The sequence below is a fragment of the Budorcas taxicolor genome, chromosome 18 (assembly GCF_023091745.1).
Source record: "Budorcas taxicolor isolate Tak-1 chromosome 18, Takin1.1, whole genome shotgun sequence".
Lineage (NCBI taxonomy): Eukaryota > Metazoa > Chordata > Mammalia > Artiodactyla > Bovidae > Budorcas > Budorcas taxicolor.
Window position 1 is genome coordinate 26522942 of NC_068927.1, and position 20479 is coordinate 26543420.

General features: G+C 46.6%; 1 protein-coding gene across 1 annotated transcript in view; it reads left to right on the top strand.

Annotated features, from left to right (window-relative positions):
• The window catches only part of NUP93 (nucleoporin 93), a 104056-nt gene extending 88672 nt beyond the window's left edge, over window positions 1-15384 (top strand). The window contains exons 9-22 of the mRNA XM_052655674.1: window positions 2153-2285; window positions 3619-3776; window positions 4820-4985; window positions 5371-5464; window positions 6184-6375; window positions 7010-7136; window positions 7252-7324; window positions 7557-7601; window positions 9240-9356; window positions 10343-10461; window positions 11172-11289; window positions 11730-11813; window positions 13406-13534; window positions 15121-15384. Of these exons, the coding sequence (XP_052511634.1) occupies window positions 2153-2285; window positions 3619-3776; window positions 4820-4985; window positions 5371-5464; window positions 6184-6375; window positions 7010-7136; window positions 7252-7324; window positions 7557-7601; window positions 9240-9356; window positions 10343-10461; window positions 11172-11289; window positions 11730-11813; window positions 13406-13534; window positions 15121-15231 (1666 nt within the window). The 3' untranslated portion in view covers window positions 15232-15384. The remainder of the gene's footprint in view (window positions 1-2152; window positions 2286-3618; window positions 3777-4819; window positions 4986-5370; window positions 5465-6183; window positions 6376-7009; window positions 7137-7251; window positions 7325-7556; window positions 7602-9239; window positions 9357-10342; window positions 10462-11171; window positions 11290-11729; window positions 11814-13405; window positions 13535-15120) is intronic.
• The last annotated feature ends 5095 nt before the right edge of the window (window positions 15385-20479 follow it).

The following is a 20479-nucleotide window of genomic DNA, read 5'->3' on the forward strand; positions in this document are numbered from 1 at the left end:
TTTAAGATTTTTTTGATGTGGACCATTTTAAACATCTTTGTTGAATTTGTTATAGCATTGCTTCTGTTTTATGTTTTGGTTTTTTTGGCCTCGAAGCATGTGGGGTCTTAGCTGCCCAGCCAGGGATTGGTCCTGCACCTCTTTCATTGGAAGGCAGAGTCTTCACCACTGGACCACAAGGGAAGTCCCAACATACAGTGTTTCAAGTGATGTAATATACCAGATGGCAAAGCAGGCCTGGCCCCAAATTATTTTTTGAGTATTTCAAATTTGAAGCAAGGTAACATTTCTTAGCTCTCAAGGAATTTAGGCCCTTTCCAGCATGTGGGTTGTCTTCATTCAAGTTGGAAGAGACCATAATGGGCATTGTTTGCCATAGGGCTCTTCTCTAATCTCTTTTCCAACCTCTGCTTTTAAATACTCCCAGTGATAGAGAACTCATATTTGTTAAATCAAATTGTGTTTATTTTTCATCATAAAAATACTACATGATATAGAAATTTTGAAAGATGCCAAAAAGAGGACCTGAAAAAAAGGAGCAGCCCCCCTCTCACATGCAGGGGCTCCTGGTACCTTGTTGTATTTCCTTACCGCCACCTCCACACCCACCCCCACCACCTTTCTGGGACATATGAATATTTTGTTTGATATTTATCTTTTACATAGCTTATGATCCCAATGTGTACAATATGTGGTTTTATATAGTTTGCTTGTAAAATTTTTTGTCAGTATCATTTTTTAAAACGACATCAATTTCTGATGAATCTGTTTTCTGTAATTGACATTTAGATGTTTTTCTCTGAGAGGTGTGTGTGTGTGTGTCTCTCTCTCAGTCTGCTATTATACTTAATCTGATGTTGAACATTTTAGTGCATATGAAGCACCTGAAAGTTTTTCATTGTATTAACCCCATTTTTGAGTATCTGTAACCCGAACCATTTAATCCTAATACAAAAACAATTTACAACATTATAAAGGGTTTTAAGCGTACTAACAAATAAAGAGGGAATGATAGAAAATCGTTTGCAGACACCAGTGTGACATTGGGCTTAGCAAAGACCATCAGTGGAAACTATGGGGTGAAAGATTACTGGTGAACAAAATATTCACATGACCTCCAAGTGGTACCCCACAGAGTACTTTCTGATTTCAGAGGGGAAAGAAGGTGCTTCAGCAGTGAAATCTGGTGGACCACGCCTTTAACTAAGTGATCAAATTAAATGTTACCAAGAATGGGGCAAAATGGTATTACCTGCCTCACTGTGGCAATACCAGCATCAGCAAAAAAGCTGAACCTGGACCAAGTCATGAGAAACTATTCAGCTTGTGGGATATTATACCAGGTAGCTAGCCTAGATTCTTCTCGAAAGGTCAGTGTCATGAAGAAAAAGTAGTAGAATTATACTAGATTAAGGGAAATGGAAGTGGCATGACAACTAAATTTCATGCATTCCCTGGATTGGCTCCTGGATTGAAAAAAAACAACTATAACTGACATTAAGAAATGTAAATATGTATTATATTCTAGACAGTAACAGTACACTAATGTTAAATTTCTTGATATCATGATAGTATTGAAGTTAGGTAGGAGAATGTCCTAATTAGTAGGTACATGGTAGAATATTTACAGATAAGATGGCGCCTGATTTCTGTATTTTTATAACATTTTCAAATGGTTCAGATAAAATGTATGTGTGAGAGAGAGAAGAGCATGCATGTAAATATTAACTGACGAATGTAAGTAAAGGGCATCTGAGCACTCGTCGAACTATTCTTTAATTTTTTGTAGGTTTAAAATTTTTCAAAATAAAAAGTTTGAGAAGATCCACTTAGAGCATTAGGCTGTGAGCGGAACACTTATTTTTCTGCACAGCAGCCCTTTCTGCATTTGAAATCCACAATTATGTGGCTCCAGGAATTCTTTTGAGTATCCACAGTGATAAGAAGTCTTCACAGAGATCCACCACCCACCAAATCAATAATGTAGCTTGCTTCATTAAGCATGCACTTCTGTTTCGTCTTCTGTGTTCAGTTGAAGTCCAGGCCCTGCCGTGTGGAGTTCACAGTCTAATGTTGTGGGTCTGGACACAGATACGTGTAATATGTGTTTTCAAACTCCCCTCCCTTTTTTGTGCCTTCAAATTTTTTCCAGTTACAAGAATTACACCCTTGTGACTGTCTTTGGAAACTTGCATCAGGCCCAGCTGGGCGGAGTGCCGGGGACTTACCAGTTGGTTCGAAGTTTCCTGAACATTAAACTTCCAACTCCTTTGCCTGGACTTCAGGTACTAGCACGTTTATGTGATCAGTTACTCCTCCGGGTCAGTCTCTCAGATAGGCATTTTCAGCTGAAATGAGGTTATGTGTGGAAACTGCTGTATAAAGAAGAGACCAGAGGGGCCGGGAAGAGAACCTAGGAGACCTGGAAAGGCTGGTGGCTCAGGAGTCCAGGGGATGGCGGTGGAGGAGGAGGGTGCAGGGGGTTGATGTCATTGGTTTCTGGACGTGTTTTGAAAGTGGACCCAATAGGACGGTGGAAGAATTCGGCTGTGGGTGTGAGCCACAGAGTCAGGGATGACTTCTGAGATTGTTGGCTCAAATAGCTAGCACAACAGAGTTAGATATGGTTCCTAGAAAGTGCCTTTCTTCTCAGCTCACAGTTCAGATACCTGCTGTGTGCAGAGTGCTGAACCAGATCTGTGTACCGAGGGTGGTGGAATACACAGGAGGCTGGCTTCCTGCAGGAAGTGAGGCCCATACTAGTGCTTGAAGAGTAGGGGCTCGCCAGCCAGCGGTCTCGGATAGGGTTTTCGATGGGGAGGGAGCAGCGAGAACAAACACATCAAGGCAGGATAGAGCGCTCGGCCTATTGGGTGTGTGTCAGGGCGGGGCCAGCTTGGGGAGCACCGGGCTAAGCACTTAGAGTGCAAACAGCTTATAGGGGTTTAAGTGGGGAAGTGACACGATCAGGTCTGAGTTTTAGAAGGAGTCCTGCTGAGGGGAGGGTGGAGGGGCCAAGAAGGGAAGTCTGAGGTCCACATTTCTGGAGGAGTCGGGGAGGAGCAGAGTGGGGAATAACTACAGGGCTGCTGCACAGTCTGGGGACACAGCCACTTTCAGGAGAGATGCTCTTGCTCAGAGGGTAGGATCAGGCCCGCTTTCCTATATCCCCAGTGCCAAGCACAGTGAAACTCTTAATATGATGATAGTCTCCTATTGGTAAGTGAATGTCTTTAGCCCTTACTTGTTGGGGTGGCAAGAGTGCATGTCAGTAAATCATCACAGAAGAACATGTCACCCTTTCACTGTGAATCCTGGGGTTCCATGGAGAACCCACCATCTGGCTTTGACTCATGTGGCACACATGGTGCTGTAGAGGAAAGGCTCTAGGCTAGACTGGCGTTTACTAGCTTGCCATGGAATAAGTATTTAACAGCCCCATGTCTCAGTTTCCTGGTTTGTAAAACAGAGAGGAGGAAGCCATTCAGGGTCCCTACCTAGTGGAGTTATGAGATTGACTGACTTAATACAAGAAGAGGCTTAGCTGAGGACCAGCACATTGAAAGCCATCAGTTAGCTTTTATTTGTCTGTCTACTTGAGCACCTTTCCTTTTTTAGGATGGAGAGGTGGAAGGCCATCCTGTGTGGGCGTTAATTTATTACTGCATGCGCTGCGGAGACCTGCTTGCTGCTTCACAGGTGGTCAACCGAGCCCAGCACCAACTGGGAGAGTTCAAAACTTGGTTCCAGGAGTACATGAACAGCAAGGACAGAAGGTACGGTGAACAAGGTGCCGAGTCCAGAAGAAGCCACGTGGGATCAACAGGGTGGTCCGCCCTGGCCTTGCTCTCTTTTCCTTGCTCATGGCTCCAAATAAGTTTCTGCTTGGGAGAAAAATGAACTTTGGAAAGCATGAAGAATTCAAGAGCCCCACTCTGACACGAATGTCTAGACTTACAGCGTCCTAGGCACATCAGAGATGCTTTATAAAATGAAACTATTGTATTACACGCCACTTGTTCACTCTTAGTGCTTTTCTGGTTGATCCAGATGAAAATATGTTGTCATGTACTTCATAGCTCGAAGGCCAGAATTAGACATTGGCAAACCTGAGATATAACCATCGAATTACTTCATTAAGCTGTTTTTTGTTTTGTTTTTTCCTCTTACATTAAGGAACTGCAAAGCGTTAGTTTTTCTTTGGTTTTTGTTAATGTAGTTGGACTTAAATTCACATTCAAACCTAGTTTAAATATATGTGCCTGTATATAGAAGAAATAGTGGTAGTTACCCCAGTTATACGTGTGGAAAACCAGGATTACTTTTTTGGCAGTGTCCATGTCCAGAGAGTGTGATAAACCATAAGTCCTGTCTTGCTTATATCAGAGTGTAAAGTAGGGACCATGTCCTAGGTTCACCAGGAGACCCTGAGACAAGGATTTGAGTGCAGGAAGTTTATTTGGGAGGTGCCGTCACAGGGTTAAGGGAGTGGAGAGGCCAGAGGGGGCTGAGGCAGTTAAAGGACTGACTCAGTCTTGTTCATCACTGTTTGGAGGCTACTGGGGGTGGGGGGCTGGGGGGTCAATTCCCCAGACCTTCTGCCCTGAAGGCCACCGCTGGAGGAAGCCAGCAGGCAGAGATGCAGGTCCTGGGAGCTGCAAGTCAGGTTAAAGTGATGGTCCCGGGGATTTGGGTGGGACAGTGCCTGTTCTCTCTATGGAGGAAGGCTTCACAACTTTGTTATTGTGTGGTTGGACCCTGGGTGCTTTCAGGTGCCCTTGAGGATCTTCAGCCTTTGTCTGTTCCCTTGTGTCTTCAGATTGTCCCCAGCTACGGAGAACAAGCTCCGACTGCATTACCGCAGGGCCCTCAGGAACAACACGGACCCCTACAAACGGGCTGTGTACTGTATCATTGGCAGATGTGACGTCACGGACAACCAGAGCGAGGTGGCCGACAAAACGGAGGACTACCTGTGGCTGAAGGCAGGCGTGCTCCCCTTGCCCAGCAGGGCATTTGCCCCTTCCCCCTGCTTACACTCTGCACACAGATTTTACTGTTAATGTATGATGCCAGTAAGGTGACTGCAGTAGTGGTTTTTCTGTCTCCTGGCCCAATTTTTATTGTGCACGATTCCCAGCCAGTAACACAGCCATTAGCATAGCCTTGAGCCTTGAGCTCAAACAGCTCTTAAGTTCACTCCTGGCTCAGAAGGTGAAAGTGAAAGTGAAGTCGCTCAGTCGTATCCGACTCTTTGCGACCCTGTGGACTGTAGCCCACCAGGCTCCTCCATCCATGGGATTTCCCAGGCAAGAATACTGGAGTGGGTTGCCATTGGTACCAATGCATGTTTTTCTCTTGGGGGTTTAGTTGAACCAGGTGTGTTTTGATGACGATGGCACCAGCTCCCCACAGGACAGGCTCACTCTCTCTCAGTTCCAGAAACAGCTGTTGGAAGACTATGGTAAGATCCCCTAAGCATAAACACCTTCTGTCTCTCTCATCCACCTAAGATCACTGGTTAGCTTCTTTCTGGGAAAATCCTTCATCTCTGAACTCTGTCTCTCCTTCAAAACCCCATGAACCTTCAAAACACAGCACAACAAAACAATTATTTCAGATTCGAGTAGAGGCCACACCCATGGCCTTAAGTAGTGGATGTGGCTTACATAGTCACGGACAGTTCTTTGAGCAGCTCTGGTGGACACTGGCTCAGAGAGAGATATAGAGGACTTGGCTGCAGCTCCCTCAGAGATCTCGAAGTGACTGCATCTGAACACAGAGAGAAAGAAGTTCCCACTGGTGGTCAGCAATGTTAAATGCCGTGAATCTGAGGGAACTGCAGCTTGGAAGTCATTCCTCTCCTTATTGAGTGACTCATCAGGACACAGGAGATAAACAGACCCTTTGCATTCTGTTTTAAGGTCCTACTCTCTGTTTCTTTCCCACCTAATGCAAGTAGTCCAGGTTTTACAACAGGGCCCCCCGACTCTCCAGTTGTGTTGGGCGGTCAGGAGGCTGTGGAAACAGGGCAAAGCTGGAGTGGCGTCCACTGTGTCCAGACCCCAGGTCCATTCCGGCTCAGGCTGGTGCTTTCATCCCGCTCTTTAAGCACTCGGGGCTGCTGGTCGGCTGCTCCTTCCACTCACTTCTTCTGAGTCAGCTATCCCTCCTCTCCCTCAGGCGAGTCCCACTTCACGGTGAACCAGCAGCCCTTCCTCTACTTCCAAGTGCTGTTCCTGACGGCACAGTTTGAAGCCGCCATTGCCTTTCTGTTCCGTATGGAGCGGCTGCGCTGCCATGCTGTCCACGTGGCGCTGGTGCTCTTTGAGCTGAAGCTGCTTTTAAAATCCTCAGGACAGAGTGCTCAGCTCCGTGAGTATTTGCTGGCCCTCACACCTCCACAGCATGACACATCCCCCATCAGGTGACAGTGGGCGCAGAACTGCGGTCGACAGGGATCCAGCAAACAGAGCCAGTCGTTTTTAGAGGGTTGTAGACAGTTGGGCCTCTGGGATGGTCAGTGTGAGGGGGTCTTGCCCCTCCCTCCTCCATTCAGATTCCCTGGGGAGTTCAGTATATAAACCTAGTGAGACTGGTTCCCATTGGAGCTCTAATTGGAGACACTGGAAGGCCCAACGAGCCATCAGTTATGCCTGCTCATGGCATGGAATGGTAGTCAGGAGGGAGAGAAGACATGTGCCCGAGTGGCTGCAGTTTGTGAGTAGTGCAGCAGACCCCCCACCCCTCCTGGAACACATTTCATAATAGTAGATTGTTGCCACCTTTTCATTCAGAGACCAGCATACTGTGATTCACTACAGAATGCCATTGTCTCCGCTCTGTGCTTGGGCCAAACTCAAGGGCGGTGGTGAAGGGACTGGGCTGAGCTCGCACTGCCAGACCTTGGCTGGGCTGCAGGAGTAGGTGCCACTGGGTCTTTGGGCTTGGTTCCCATAGTTCCTGGTTGTGTGGTTGTGACCGGTTCTGACCCCCCCACCCCGTGCAGTCAGCCATGAGCCCGGCGACCCTCCCTGCATGCGGAGGCTGAACTTTGTGCGGCTGCTCATGCTCTACACCCGGAAGTTTGAGTCCACGGACCCGAGAGAGGCCCTCCAGTACTTTTACTTCCTCAGGTGAGACTGGCTTTTGACCATTTACTTCAGCTGATTTTGGTTTCTGCCGTTATGAGAATGATGATTAGAGACCTTAAAGTTGTACCTTCGGAAACCAGTTTTTGTCTCCTCCTAGGGATGAGAAGGATAGTCAAGGAGAGAACATGTTCCTGCGCTGTGTGAGCGAGCTGGTGATAGAAAGTCGAGAGGTAAATCTCCTAACTTTTCCAGTATACAGGTTCTCATGCTGATCACCTCAGTGTGGGTTGCGGGGAGACGGGGAGCTTTAGAGTATTCTTTGGTTTCTGAAACTGTTGATTCAGTCTCAGTATCCTCGAGACTTCTCCCAACTCCCCTAGTCCTCTCTCATCTCCTAAGAATTGTGGATTATGTGTATATCCTCATCCAGTAAACTGGGTAAACATTTTTTTGTCTCTGCAGTTCGATATGATTCTTGGGAAACTGGAGAATGATGGAAGCAGAAAGGTAGGTTAAAGACACCCCTGGAGATGTGTTAGTTTGCAGGTGGGGATTTACAATTGTCCCAAAAAATACAGTACCGTTTTAGGATGCAAGGTACTAAAGAGGCAGATCTGAATGAAGTTGCTTAGTGTTAAAAAACAAAGAATGAAAATTGCAGGTCCCAAGTGATGACCTTGATGTTCTCCTTGAAATATGTAAATTTGTGGTGAGATAGCTTTTTAAATTATGTTCAAAATACTCATCTGCTTACACCTGCCATTTTTTCATCTGAGAAGGCTACATTCCTGCCATTCTTGGCTCAGAAAATATGGAAGAAAGAAATTGATTACTACGCCTACTCTCCCCAGACGGGAAATTAGAGATGCACTTGACCTTTCTCCAAAGGTAGTTTTCAAGGGCTCAGAACCCTGCACTGACCCCAGAGATGCAGCTGCTCCCATGAGCCTCAGCGATTCCCTGAGACCCATCATGGCTACTGGGCAGGGCCCCTGGCGGGGAGGCCCCTCCTGACCCCACTGGGGGCCATATCAACGGGCAGGGGCCCTGGCAAGGAGGCCTCTCCTGACCCCACTTGGGGCCATGTGGATGGGCAGGGGCCCTGGCATGGAGGCGCCTCCTGACCCGCCTTGGGGCTCCTTGTGCCTCTCTCAGGGACTCACTTTCCCTGCTTACAAAAATGGGTGGTTTAGACCCAGAAATCTTGAAATGAGCTCATACTGCTTACACCATCCAGCTCAGGAAGACCAGTGGCGGTGCTGGTGATGATGTGATGATGGCCATGCTAATGGAGCAGTGACAACTGCCAGGCCCTGTGCTTAGTGTTCGATGAATATGTTCTCACCTAGTGGTCACAAGAGCCCCACCGAGTCGGAACTATTATCTGTTTTTCAAGGGAGGAAGTGGAGACAAGAGAGGTTAATTTTTGTCTTCAAGGTCACACAGCTAGTAAGAAAATGAGCTGGAATTGGAACCCAGTCCTTCTTGACCCCAGAGCCCATGCTCTTCACTGACCTCTTGTGCTGCCAGGGTGGCAGAGAAGGTCGGTCGCCTGACTCGGTCCAGGGCTGATGAAGAGTCGGGCAGCCAGTCAGACGTCACGGAGTCTGTGTTACCTAAGGCCTGTCTCATACTCTCTTGACCATTGGGTTGCTGTTGAGTGATGACGCAGATATTTTTGTTGTTGTTTTTAGTATCCTGGCACCACTTGCCGTGTATTTTTTTCAGGAGTAGGTTTCTTTTGCTGTCTGTCTTATAAAGCAGATCCAAAATCTTTCAGATATTTTCTCTGAGCCTCCTGATTTTTTTGCCCCCACTAGGGTCATCTGCAAAATTAAAATCATTGATGATTTCACATACTTGTAGGTCATTTTGCAAAATGAGAAAGCGTGGAGTCTTACCGCTGACTCCTCTGGGCTGCCTGTGAGTCTGCCTCTTCATGGGCACTCATCTTGGTCCTTTTCATATGTTTAATAGGCCCTTATATCTTCAGGAAAGCCAGAGTCTGGCTGATGAAAATATATGCATTGCCCAGAGCAAGCATTTTCAGTTAGTTTTCCGATCCCCAATTGCTTCTCTGTGTTTAAAATGACAGCTTTGTCCCTCCGTTTCTCTCTTCCTCCCTTCCATAATTTGTCTTGTCAGCCTGGAGTCATAGATAAGTTTACCAGTGACACAAAGCCTATTATCAACAAAGTTGCTTCCGTGGCAGAAAATAAAGGACTGTTTGAAGAAGCAGCAAAGCTTTACGACCTTGCCAAGGTAAATGTGTCCTTTTCTTGCCTCTGCACCTAATAGATCTGTCAGCCTTGCTGCATTAAATGCACAACCATTTCAGCGGTGCTGTTATTGTACCCCTCTGTCTGCTGAGGCATTGTCTCCTAATGCTTAGGCAGTTAATGATCCGGTCAGGGTGAAATTCCCATTTTACAGAATTATTTCTGCCCATAAGGTGTTTCTGGCCAGCCGAGAGCACGATATATTGAAAGGCTGTCCTGCGGGCATTGAGCTGTAGTCTCACTTAGCAGCACAATAAACCTCCATCATGCTTCGACAGTAAAGCTGCTGGTGAAAGTGCCTGGTGCTCATCCTCCAAGCAGCCACAGACCCACTGGGGATGGATGGATGTTTGGGAACAAAACCACAGCCAAGGTGTGCTGAGAGCCCTGGAGTTAGGAGTTCTGCATTAGAACATTTGGGAAATACTAGTAACTGTAGCCTGGAGAAGATTGCATTCTCTCCTTTTATCACCTCATAGAAGTTCGCAAAACAGGATTGTAATTCATTTTTTTTAATTTAAAAATATTGAGACTGAAAGTAAAGGGAAAGTGTTAGTTGCTCAGTCATGTCCGACTCTGTGACCCCATGGACTGTAGCCCACTAGGCTCCTCTGTCCATGAAATTCTCTAGGCCAGAATACTGGAGTGGCTTGCCATTTCCTTCTCCAGGGGATCTTCCCCACCCAGAGATTAAACCCAGGTCTCTTGCATTGCAGGCAGATTCTTTACCGCTGAGCCATCAGGGAAGTCCTCTATTGAGACTGAGGTCTAGTAAAAAAATAGAAAAAGGTGTAGATACTTAGCATACATAACAGCTTGATGGATTTTCCACAGGTATATGTCTGTGTCATCATCACCCAGGTCAAGATCCAGAACAAAAAGTTCCCTCTTTGTCTTGATGATTTAGTTTTTGTCTTCGTATTGATTATTTTTAATGAATTCCTTCTTTAATTTTAAAAAACTAAACAGAATGCTGACAAGGTGCTGGAGCTGATGAACAAACTGCTTAGCCCCATTGTGCCCCAGATCAGCGCACCACAGTCCAACAAGGAGCGGCTGAAGAACATGGCCCTCTCCATCGCAGAACGGTAAGGCCGAAGAAGCTCTCGGGGCCCCGGGCTCCCAGCCCCCACCCAGGTGTGTCTTCAGCTTCACTGTAACGTCACACAGTCCCTAAGAGGGGCTCCACCATCCCACTGGCACTGGCAGTTTCGAGAGTTTTTAATAACCATCATAACCTGCTGTCACTTGGTAAACATTTTTGCCGAAAAGAAGGGGATCTAAGAATATCTCAGCATTCTAATCCTGCAGTTTAATTCTAGGCATTATACTCACTCTGCACCATTAGCAGCCATCTCAAAGGGATTTGGTAACAGCTAGTGATGGATGGATGGGTGGATGGGGGATTCTCCGAGGTGTGGTGGCCAGTGTTTCGGAATCTCCCCTCTCCCCATGAGTGGAGATGCACTCCAACCAGTGTGACTCCCTGGCTGGGCAGCAGTCGTTACTTTTTGTGCCCTCTCCAAATCTGCCTGAGAACTGGGTCAGGGTGCTTGCTGAGATGGCGGCCAAAGCTGGAGAACTGGGCTTCATACAGAACGTTTATAGGTCGATCTCTGTCAAATCCACCATCAAATGCTCGGCCGTTATAAAAGAGACACTATTTTCCACTCCTTAGTTCACCTCATCTAGAGAGCCTAAGAGGTTCTGACATTTTTTAGATGTTGTCCTCAAATTACAGATTGCACAGAAATTCCTAATATACCCTTGCCTCCCTTCCCTCTTTTTTGTCCTTCAGGTATAGGGCTCAGGGAATCAGTGCAAATAAATTTGTGGACTCGACATTCTATCTTCTGTTGGACTTGATCACCTTTTTTGACGAGTATCACAGTGGGCATATTGACAGAGCCTTTGATGTAAGTTTCAGGAGGGGTGTTTGAAGTATTGCTTAATGTATATGCCCTTGAAAAATCAAAACATTTTGTGGGATTCATATAAAACAAAGGAAATGTCACCAGTATGCCTGTTAAGTGAAAAAGGACAAGTAAGATCCTGGCAATTTAAAAGGGATTTCTATGTTGTTCTTTTTTCCCCTTTTTTCTTTTCCTTTCTTCTTTAATCTAAAAACAGAGGGATTTCTCAAAATAATTTGAAGTCTCTGAATTGTAAAAACTGCCTCAGAAGATGAGGATAGGAATTGAGTCAGTCAGCAAGTTGGAATCAAAGCCTTTGAACAAGGGGAATAGAATTTCCTACTAAGAAGCCACCTATGAACATGTTAGATGCTGACATGTGTTTGAAGAGATGGAATGACTGTGATGATTGTATCATATGTGATGGCTTTTGTGTTAAACAGATAATTGATCGCTTGAAGCTGGTGCCCCTGAATCAGGAAAGTGTCGAAGAGAGAGTGGCTGCCTTCAGAAATTTCAGTGATGAGGTGAGTCCTTCTCTGCCTGAATTACAAAATTCTTTTTTCCGCACTTCTGCTGAAAGCTTTTGTTTTAATGTAGCCAATAACTCTTAAGAGTCCTAGTACAGTCACCATCCAGACTGAATTTTCTAAAATGAGTCCAGTTTCAGGAATCCTGGACTGGTTTTCCTGTGAGTACACATATACCCATCAGATTATTGTCTGAATTCCTGACTCAGAAAATACTCTCACTCTAGTGATCAGACATATTCTTGGGAGAAACAGGTTTCTTACTGATTCTATGAAATCTGGCTTAATTGTTTATTATCTACTTGTTCTGGAGGGTGTGTCAGTGCTTAACTGTGATCTTTTATTAAGTAGCTCCTTCGGGTACATGAAACATACATTGTGATTCACTTCCTTCTTTCCCTTCTCTGAAGAAGCAGAGAAGTTTTGTCTCAAGAAGCAGCTGCAGTGACCATGGTCTCAGTTATCAGCCCAAGAACCCAAGAGCTCCTCTCTGTGCAGGGTTTCTAGCATGTTGCCACTGCCTAGCCCAAGGCTACTCAGCTGGGCTGCACACTGGAATTGCTCGGAGACCTTTAAAAAAAATCCTCATGCCAAGGCCCAGAAATTCTGGTTTCTCTGATCTGAGCCTGCAGCCCAGAACTCCCCTGGTTATTCCTGTGTGGCTAGAGGAAGACTCTTCTCTAGAACCAGCTGCCTGGTCCCAGGATGTTCCTGACAGTGTTTCGATTTAAAACCATTACTCAATGAGCACATTCCTTTTATGGAAGCACGTGTCTGTTTTAAAGGAAGAAGGAAGGCCACCTTCCGCATGTGGGGTGGCTGCCTCCTATGGTATAGACAGTTAAGAAATCTTGCCTCTTGCCAACCTTCCCTTCACACCTACTACAAGTCTGCCCCTAGCTATTCCTCCTCTTGTTGTTTCTTGCCGACCCCTGGCTGCATCATCTGTTGCTTTATAGACTGAAGTGGGGTACCAGGGCCCGTCCTCGTAGACACTCCCAAGGACTCTGCTCAGGCCGTGCAGGTCTGAGACAGTGTGGTGGGTCTGAGATGGTGGGCAGTGATGGGGACTGAAGAGCCAGCGTGTGCGTGCCTACCTCCTGATGCTCAGATGCGGACTTCTGCTAATCCCTCTGCTGCCCAGACATAGTTAGCATGCTCTCTGCTCACGTCCCTGCATAAAGAAGGGAGCAGAGGAGACTTCTTTGGTGGTCCAGTGGCTGAGACTCCGTGCTCCCAATGCAGGGGATCCAGAGTTCGATCCCTGGCTGGGGAACTAGATCCCACATGCTGCAACTAAAAGACCTCAAGTGCTGCAACCAAGATCCAGTGCAGCCAAATAAATATTTTTAAAAAGAGCAGAAGAAGGACCGATCTGACCTTCTGAATAGTGTTGCCTGGGCTTTGCTTTCACACTTGACATTCCAGTGCCATCGGCTCCTTTTTGGTGGCTGTGTAGTACACCAGCTGGCAACTGTGGGGATATGGCGTGACCCGGCCTTCCTGGAGCACCGGTCCCCCTTCCCCACCCTGTCTTTGGCTCCAGGGCTGGGTTCTTTCTTCTTACTTCCTTGTGTCTCTCTCTGCAGATCAGGCACAACCTCTCAGAAGTGCTTCTCGCCACCATGAACATCTTGTTCACACAGTTTAAGAGGCTCAAGGGGACAAGTCCATCCTCAGCATCCAGGCCTCAGCGAGTCATCGAGGACCGTGACTCTGTAAGATCCCAGCGTTGGCCACAGCCATCGCTGAGAACTGCCTTTCTGGTTTGCCTTCGATTGCTCCTCATGAGACCATTGCTCATGACCCAAAGTGCTTGTTTCTTTACTACCTGGCATCTGGGTAAAGCTTATGTTGAGCGCTTCCAGAAGAAATTGAACATTACTGGGGTTGCTCCTCTTCTCAAGCTAAAAAATAATGATGTGCCAAGTCAGTGAATATCAGGTCTTAAAAAAAATCAATCAAAATACTAGTTTATATTGATTCCATAAGAATTCCTGCCCACTTTAAAATATACAGTCATTTTATGAGTCTCAGTTCAGCACTTCCATGAAAACCATACTTTTGGTCAACAGTTGCTGTGTCTGAAAGCCATGTCTGTCTGACACCGGGGCCAGTGCCCCTTCCACTGCCTGTGGGGCCTCCAGCATTACCTGGGCCACACGGAGTCCAGGCAGATAGAACCCTTGGGCCCAAACAGCGTATGCTGTACAGTTGATTTGACAAAAAGGGACACTTGTTTGACCCATTAGAACATTAAAACTGGTGGCATTTTAGAATTGCCTTTCCCTTAACATTTAATGAGGCTCTCAGTATGGTGTGTAAGAGCCATACCTGCTTTTGGCAATCAAGAAACTAGGGCCTTGAAAATCTATCTCCTGCCTCCAAAGATGTCTGTGGGCTCTCTCAGTTATGACCCCCACAGGTCCTGTCATTGTCAGAACCTCCACCTTAGACTTGCCAGTTTACTTCACATATCAGGGAAAAGGCACCTGCCTTTCAACTTTCTTCTTGAATGGTCCTTAAGAGGCCTAGTAAGCGACCCTTGAATTTTCCTTTTAAGTCTTGTTACTAGTCCAGAACCCCCACCCCCGCCACCCTTTCTGTCCTAGCTGTGGTTGCCTTTCTTCTGTAAGCATCCAGTGCAGCTCAGTGTGGGCAACCTGAAGCTGTTCTCTCAGATTTCGTTTTTTCTTTACTCAGTAATTTATCACTTGGAAATCAGAGTGAAGGTTATTATTTCTAATATTGGAAACACCTGAGTTAAAATCTTTTTCCCTCCTGGAGCAATCCAGGAATCTCATAAATATTGTTGCCTGAGAAAAGAGGGCTACTCACTTCCATTAGAAAGAAATGAAAGGAGTGAAAGGGAGGAAAGGGGACAACGCAGGAGAGGAAAGACCTGGAATGGACTGCACTTGGGCAATGCAGGTGCTTCATGGGGGTCCTAGAAACTCAGGTCCTCACCAGTCAGGGGAGGGAGAGGTTCGGAAAAGTGGAGCAGGCAGTCTGAAGCACAGAGCCAGGTCAGCAGCTGCTCAAATGGGGCGGCTTGCCTGGCAGACCCATCCATCTTCTGCTAAGTAAAAGGGCTTTGGAACTGGAGGCCTGGCGGCCCTCCTTTGCTAACTCTGCACCACACTGGAGGAATGTGACAGTGGAGGGCAAGACGGTCATCCACCCACTGGGAATCTGTCATTACACCACCGAGGGGAGAAAATGGAAGGATGCAGTGCTGGTTCCCAGGACAGGGCCCTGACCCAAAACTTAACTGGGTTCCTTCTCTTCTTCCCCTTTCTCTCAGCAACTCCGCAGCCAAGCCCGAGCCCTGATCACCTTTGCTGGGATGATACCCTACAGGACATCTGGGGATACCAACGCGAGGCTGGTGCAGATGGAGGTCCTCATGAATTAAGTGTGATGTTCTGAGGGGCTCATGGGGCTGCTTGCTGTCAGTACCTCAGGGCCCTCCAGGGTAGGGGGTGGTTTCTGGTTTTGTTTCTGTTGTGTTTGTTTTGTTTCATTTTTCTGTATTATGTATTTTTGTCAACACCAATAAATTTCTTTGATTTGTATTTTTTTTTCACATTCTTTTAATTTCACTGTTTTTTTTTCCCCCTCTTTGGAATTTTGTTGAAATTTTTATTTGTGTGAGAGGAATTGTCTTCACTAGTGCTTGGGCCAGAAAATGACAGACTTGTATAGGCATCCAGGAGTTGATTAAAGTTGACCTGATATGATTAAAAATTGACCCAAAATGAGCAAGGAAATGAAGCCTTTGGGAGTTGCTTTTATTTAGATATAACATTCCCTATAGCAGGGTCACGGTTAGCTTTTCACATTTCTATTTGAATGTGAGAGCCAGCCTCAGCCTTGGGTGAGTTAAGATTTGTGTGTAAAATACCAGGCACTCCACATCCTCCCCCCTCTTACCTCCCCAAGGTGTGCCTTGAGGTCCAAGTTGTTTTTGTTGTTGTTTTTCAGTCGCTCAATCATGTCTGGCTTTTTGTGACCCCATGGACTGCAGCACACCAGGCCTCCCTCACCACATCCCAGAGTTTGCCCAAGTTCATGTCCATTGCATTGGTGATGCCATCCAGCCTTCTCATCCTCTGACCCTCTTCTCCTTCTGCCCTCAATCTTTCCCAGCATCAGGGACTTTTCCAATGAGGTGGCTGTTCATATCAGATGACCAAAATACTGGAGCTTCAGCTTCAGCATCCGTCCTTCCAATGAGCATTCAAGGTTGATTTCCTTTCAAGTTGACTGGTTTGATCTCTTCGCTGTCCAAGGGACTCTGAGGAGTCTTCTCTAGCACCACAGTTCGAAGGCATCAGTTCTTTGGCATTCTGCCTTCCTTACGGTCCAGGTCTCACAACCGTATGTGACCGCTGGGAAGACCATAACCTTGACTATACGGCCCTTTATTGGCAAAGTAATGTCTCTGCTTTTCAGCGCACTGTCTAGGTTTGTCATCGCTTTTCTGCCAAGAAGCAATTGTCTTCTGATTTCGTGACTGCAGTCACCATCTGCAGTGACTTTAGAGCCCAAGAAGAGGAAATCTGTCACTGCTTCTACCTTTTCCCCTTCTATTTGCCATGAAGTAATGGGGTCAGATGCCATGATCTTAGTTTTTTTTAATATTTAGTTTTAAGCATTTTCACTCTCCTCCTTCACCATCATCAAGAGGCTCTTTAGTTCCTCTTCATTTTCTTCCAGTAGAGTGGTATCCGCATATCTAAGGTTGTTGATGTTTTTCCTAGACCATCCTCCAAACTATCTGCCCTGATGCCGGGATTAATGTTTGCTGTTTTGCTGAAATCCCCCTGGAGATGAAAACATAGTCCTGGAGACCCATAGTGTGATCGGTGAACGTTGTCGGGGTCTCAGCTGGAGCTCAAGGCAGGGCAGACCTGGCCATTTCTCCCTCTGGCCGCTCCACAGGGAGGCGCCTGCTTGGCCTTGTGCGTGCCCCTCTTCAAGAGGACTTCTCAGCACCTCTTCTCTCTTCTCCACCAGTTGGTTCCTCTCCTTGGACAGCCTCCTCTCCCTGTCTCCATTCATAAAGCCAGTTGGCCAGGTCAGCTCATGGGTCTCATTCCACTGGGCATCAATACCATCGGTATGTGGTCCCTGAGCAAGGTTGTCCCCCATCGGTGGCCCTCTTTATTCTGAGGCCTTTGGCTAAGCTGGAGAGGACGGGAGGACGAATGTTCCTGAATGTGCCAGCCAGGGCTACAGGATCAGGTATGGTCGGCTCTGCTGGTTTTATGGACTGCTCTTGCAGCAGCTCTCCCAGGGGGAGAATGTTAAAGTCCCCAGAGTCTCCCAAGGTACCTTTTGCTTCTAGAGAGAAAACTTTGCTCACAGGGCACAGTTACCCTCATAATTCTCTAAATACAAATTGTTGCCTTTGCTTGTAGTAAAGAGTTCGTCTATAGATAATGGGGCCATCTGCTGCTCCTCAGTCGGATCCCATTATATCTATCAAGGATGTAGCCTGAGGGGCTGTCTCCCTCCTCAACTCACATCTATTCACCTTCAGTTGAGCTTTACTAAGAAAGTCTCAGAAGACAGGTGCTGCAGGAGACTTGATTTAGCAAGTTGTACCCTCTTTATAGGCATTGATTTATATTTTAAACAAAGCAAACAGTTTGCTTTAACAGTGCCTTAAAAGAGTTCTCTGAGGACTTTTCATAAATGTGACTTAAGAGTTCTGATTTTTTTTTTTTTTTAATGCTAGATCTTGTAGATAGAAATGTAACATTACCATAAAGGACAGAAGGTTCAAGGGATTTAAATATGTATTTACTCCCTAGTTCTTCTCTTGTTTGTCATTTACATCATGGGAATTAATTGTGGATTTGCCTGCCTTTGTATCATGCAGTTCTGCTGGCTCCAAACAGCAGAGCTGCATGGGAGCCCTGCATAGGGGGTAAGGTCCTCCGCCTTTGGACAGAGGGAGGGGAAAACTGCCCTGATGGGGAAGCTGTGTGGAACTGAGAGGAATTCAGTCCCTGGTTGGCATTTGAGGGCCTGCCTAGTGAGAGACACTTATAGGAGAAATAAGATAACTCTGTTTATTCCAGGAGGGCCAGGCTCCTGGAGCAAACCCCAGTGCTTGTCCTATTGACTGGTAAAATAAAGCTGGGTGCAGAGATGCAGGAGACACGAGGCTGAGTTTGCAAGGCCACAGCATCAACAGGTTACCGTGTACCCATGGTTACAGCTTGTGTTCAGAATTCATGGTCCTTTAACAGGTTATTAGGTTAAAAGTCATCCTCAGCTCACTCGGTCACGGAACTAAATCCTCTCCCTTGATACTGGTCTGTGATTTCACCATTTATCTAGAGAAACACAGAAAGTGGCCCTGGGAGTCTGTCGTCTTCCCCGGATGAGATTCCCATCTTTCTAACAAAATCAAGGGCACTTGGAGCTTGATGGGGTTAGTGCCTGCCTCCAAATGGCTTATAATAAACTCGCTGAGACACTCAAAGGGAAGTACTCACTTGGTCTAGGGCCTTTTCAGAGGCCTCAAGATTTAATTACAAAGATTCTGTTCCTTTGATTTTTTTTTTTTTTAACAGCCCTGGCCACCTGACTTCTAAGGGAAAGCTGGAGTGGGAGTAGTGTGCTCTCAGAGTGAATCATTTGGGTTTATCACTCCTGTTGTTATTTTGATGAATGACTTTAAAGTCTAGGGTTTAGGTTACTTTAAGCACAATACTATAGACTTTCCCACAGAATCCCACAGTTGCTGATATAGAGGGGAAAAACTGTGGACTCTGTCCTCTTTGGACTCTCACCCTGCCCGCTCTGTTTGATGTTCAGTGAAGCCATTACATGCAGATGTGCCAGTGCCCTGCTGCTTTACATGGACCACCACGGTCCACGTCTCTCCACTGGGCGTCAGAATCTGTGTCCAGCTCACTCGGCAGTCCACATCACACCACTCAGGAGGTGACTGAGCATGCCAAAGACTGCATAAAGCCCAGACTGGGGCGTTGTCCCAGGCCTGCCAAAGTGCTGGCAAGCTCCAGCCTGACTGGGCTCACACTCAGCCTCAGTCAGTCTTGGAGACTGAGACTTCTGTCCAGAAAACTGGGAAAAAATGTTATAAAATTCCTAACGGAAATGCACGCTTTATGGTATCATTCAAGATGCTTGTTTAGTATCAGTAAAAAAAAAAAAAAAACACTTTTGTGCCTGCCTTTCAGAATATCAGGATGAAGTCAGCAACTCGTTAAACAGAAATCATGTAGCTCCCTGGAGAAATGAGGCAGTGAGGCTGTGTTGAGGTCCCGGATGTCCCCCATTCTTCGCTCTTCTAGGTGGAGTTGGGACATCACCTGCCTCCAGCCCGTCTTCTGACTGCTCCATAGTATCCTGGTGTCCCTCACAGGACAGGGACAGGAGGGAACTAAATCTGTCTTCTTACCGCTTGTTTCTAACTAAAAAGGTTGGTGGGGAAAAAAAACCACTACCTAAAATGTTTTGAACATTAATTTCAAATGATCTGTAATTCTCCTTGCCTTGTGACTGGCTATAATTGAGGATCTGGCCGAACAGGTCCCGTGTATTGATGAGTCCGCCTTAGTTCCTTTCAGCTGTTACAGTCCTGCATGTGCCGAGCTGTGCTCAGGAACTGGGAATGGCCACGGTAATCAAGTCCCCATCTATTCAGAAGTCTCAATGGGACCTTTCCTTCTTGTCCAGAACCACCTAGTAGAAATACTATACGTTCTAAATTGCTAGCCCAGGAAAGGAGGAAAAGTTTTTTGTCCTAACCTTGATTTTTGAAATAGTTTCCATGTGCCCTCTCTGGGGAATCTAGTTTAGCACCCATCTAGTTTAGCAAAGGTTTGAACAAGCAGGTCCTTTGGTTCCGTCTCCTGTATCAGCCCCCTGCCCACATCCTCTGTCCCAGCTCCACATGCCTGGATTCAGACTCAGGGGCCTCTAATAGGCATTCAGCCAGAAGGAAGGTAGAGGGGAGTGTCTCCTGGGGTCAGAGAGGTCAGGGCTGATCCTTCAAAGAAGGAAACTTGCGGAGCTGCACAGTCTGCAGGGAAACGTTGAGAAGAAGGGGATGGAGGTTTTGATTCACCGTTAACAGTGAAAGTGAAGTCACTCAGTCGTGTCTGACTCTTTGCAAAAGGTCAGATCTTTAAAAAAACTAAAGGTTGAGGGATGGGCAGAAACCCAGCATGCATTGGCGCACTATCTATTCTCCCTGTTGCCTTTGCCTTTGGGGTCCTTGAGATTCTGGGGAGGGTGAAAGAGTTGCCTCAAACAGTGGCTTCTGTTTGAGCAGGAAGTGGGGGAGCACGCGATCCCAGAGGGGACTTCTAAGAGAGAAACAGACACATCGTAGCCTCTTGGGTGGCCCCAGCAGAGCCAGCCTAGGCAGGCCCCTTCATCTGCACCAGATTTAGCCAATAAAAATACAGGCTACCTGGTTACATTTGAATTTCAGATAAACAACCAATAGTTCTCTAAGTTTGTCCCAGTTTTATCTGGCTACCCTATTCAGGCTTGCCCCTGCTGGCATCTGCTGTGCAGAGGCTTCCAGGCTTGGCACAGGCTGCCAGGAGCTCTCCAGCTAAATTGATTGCCCTGATTTGTTGCACTGTTTGTGCCTCTGTGGGCAGCAGAAATGACAG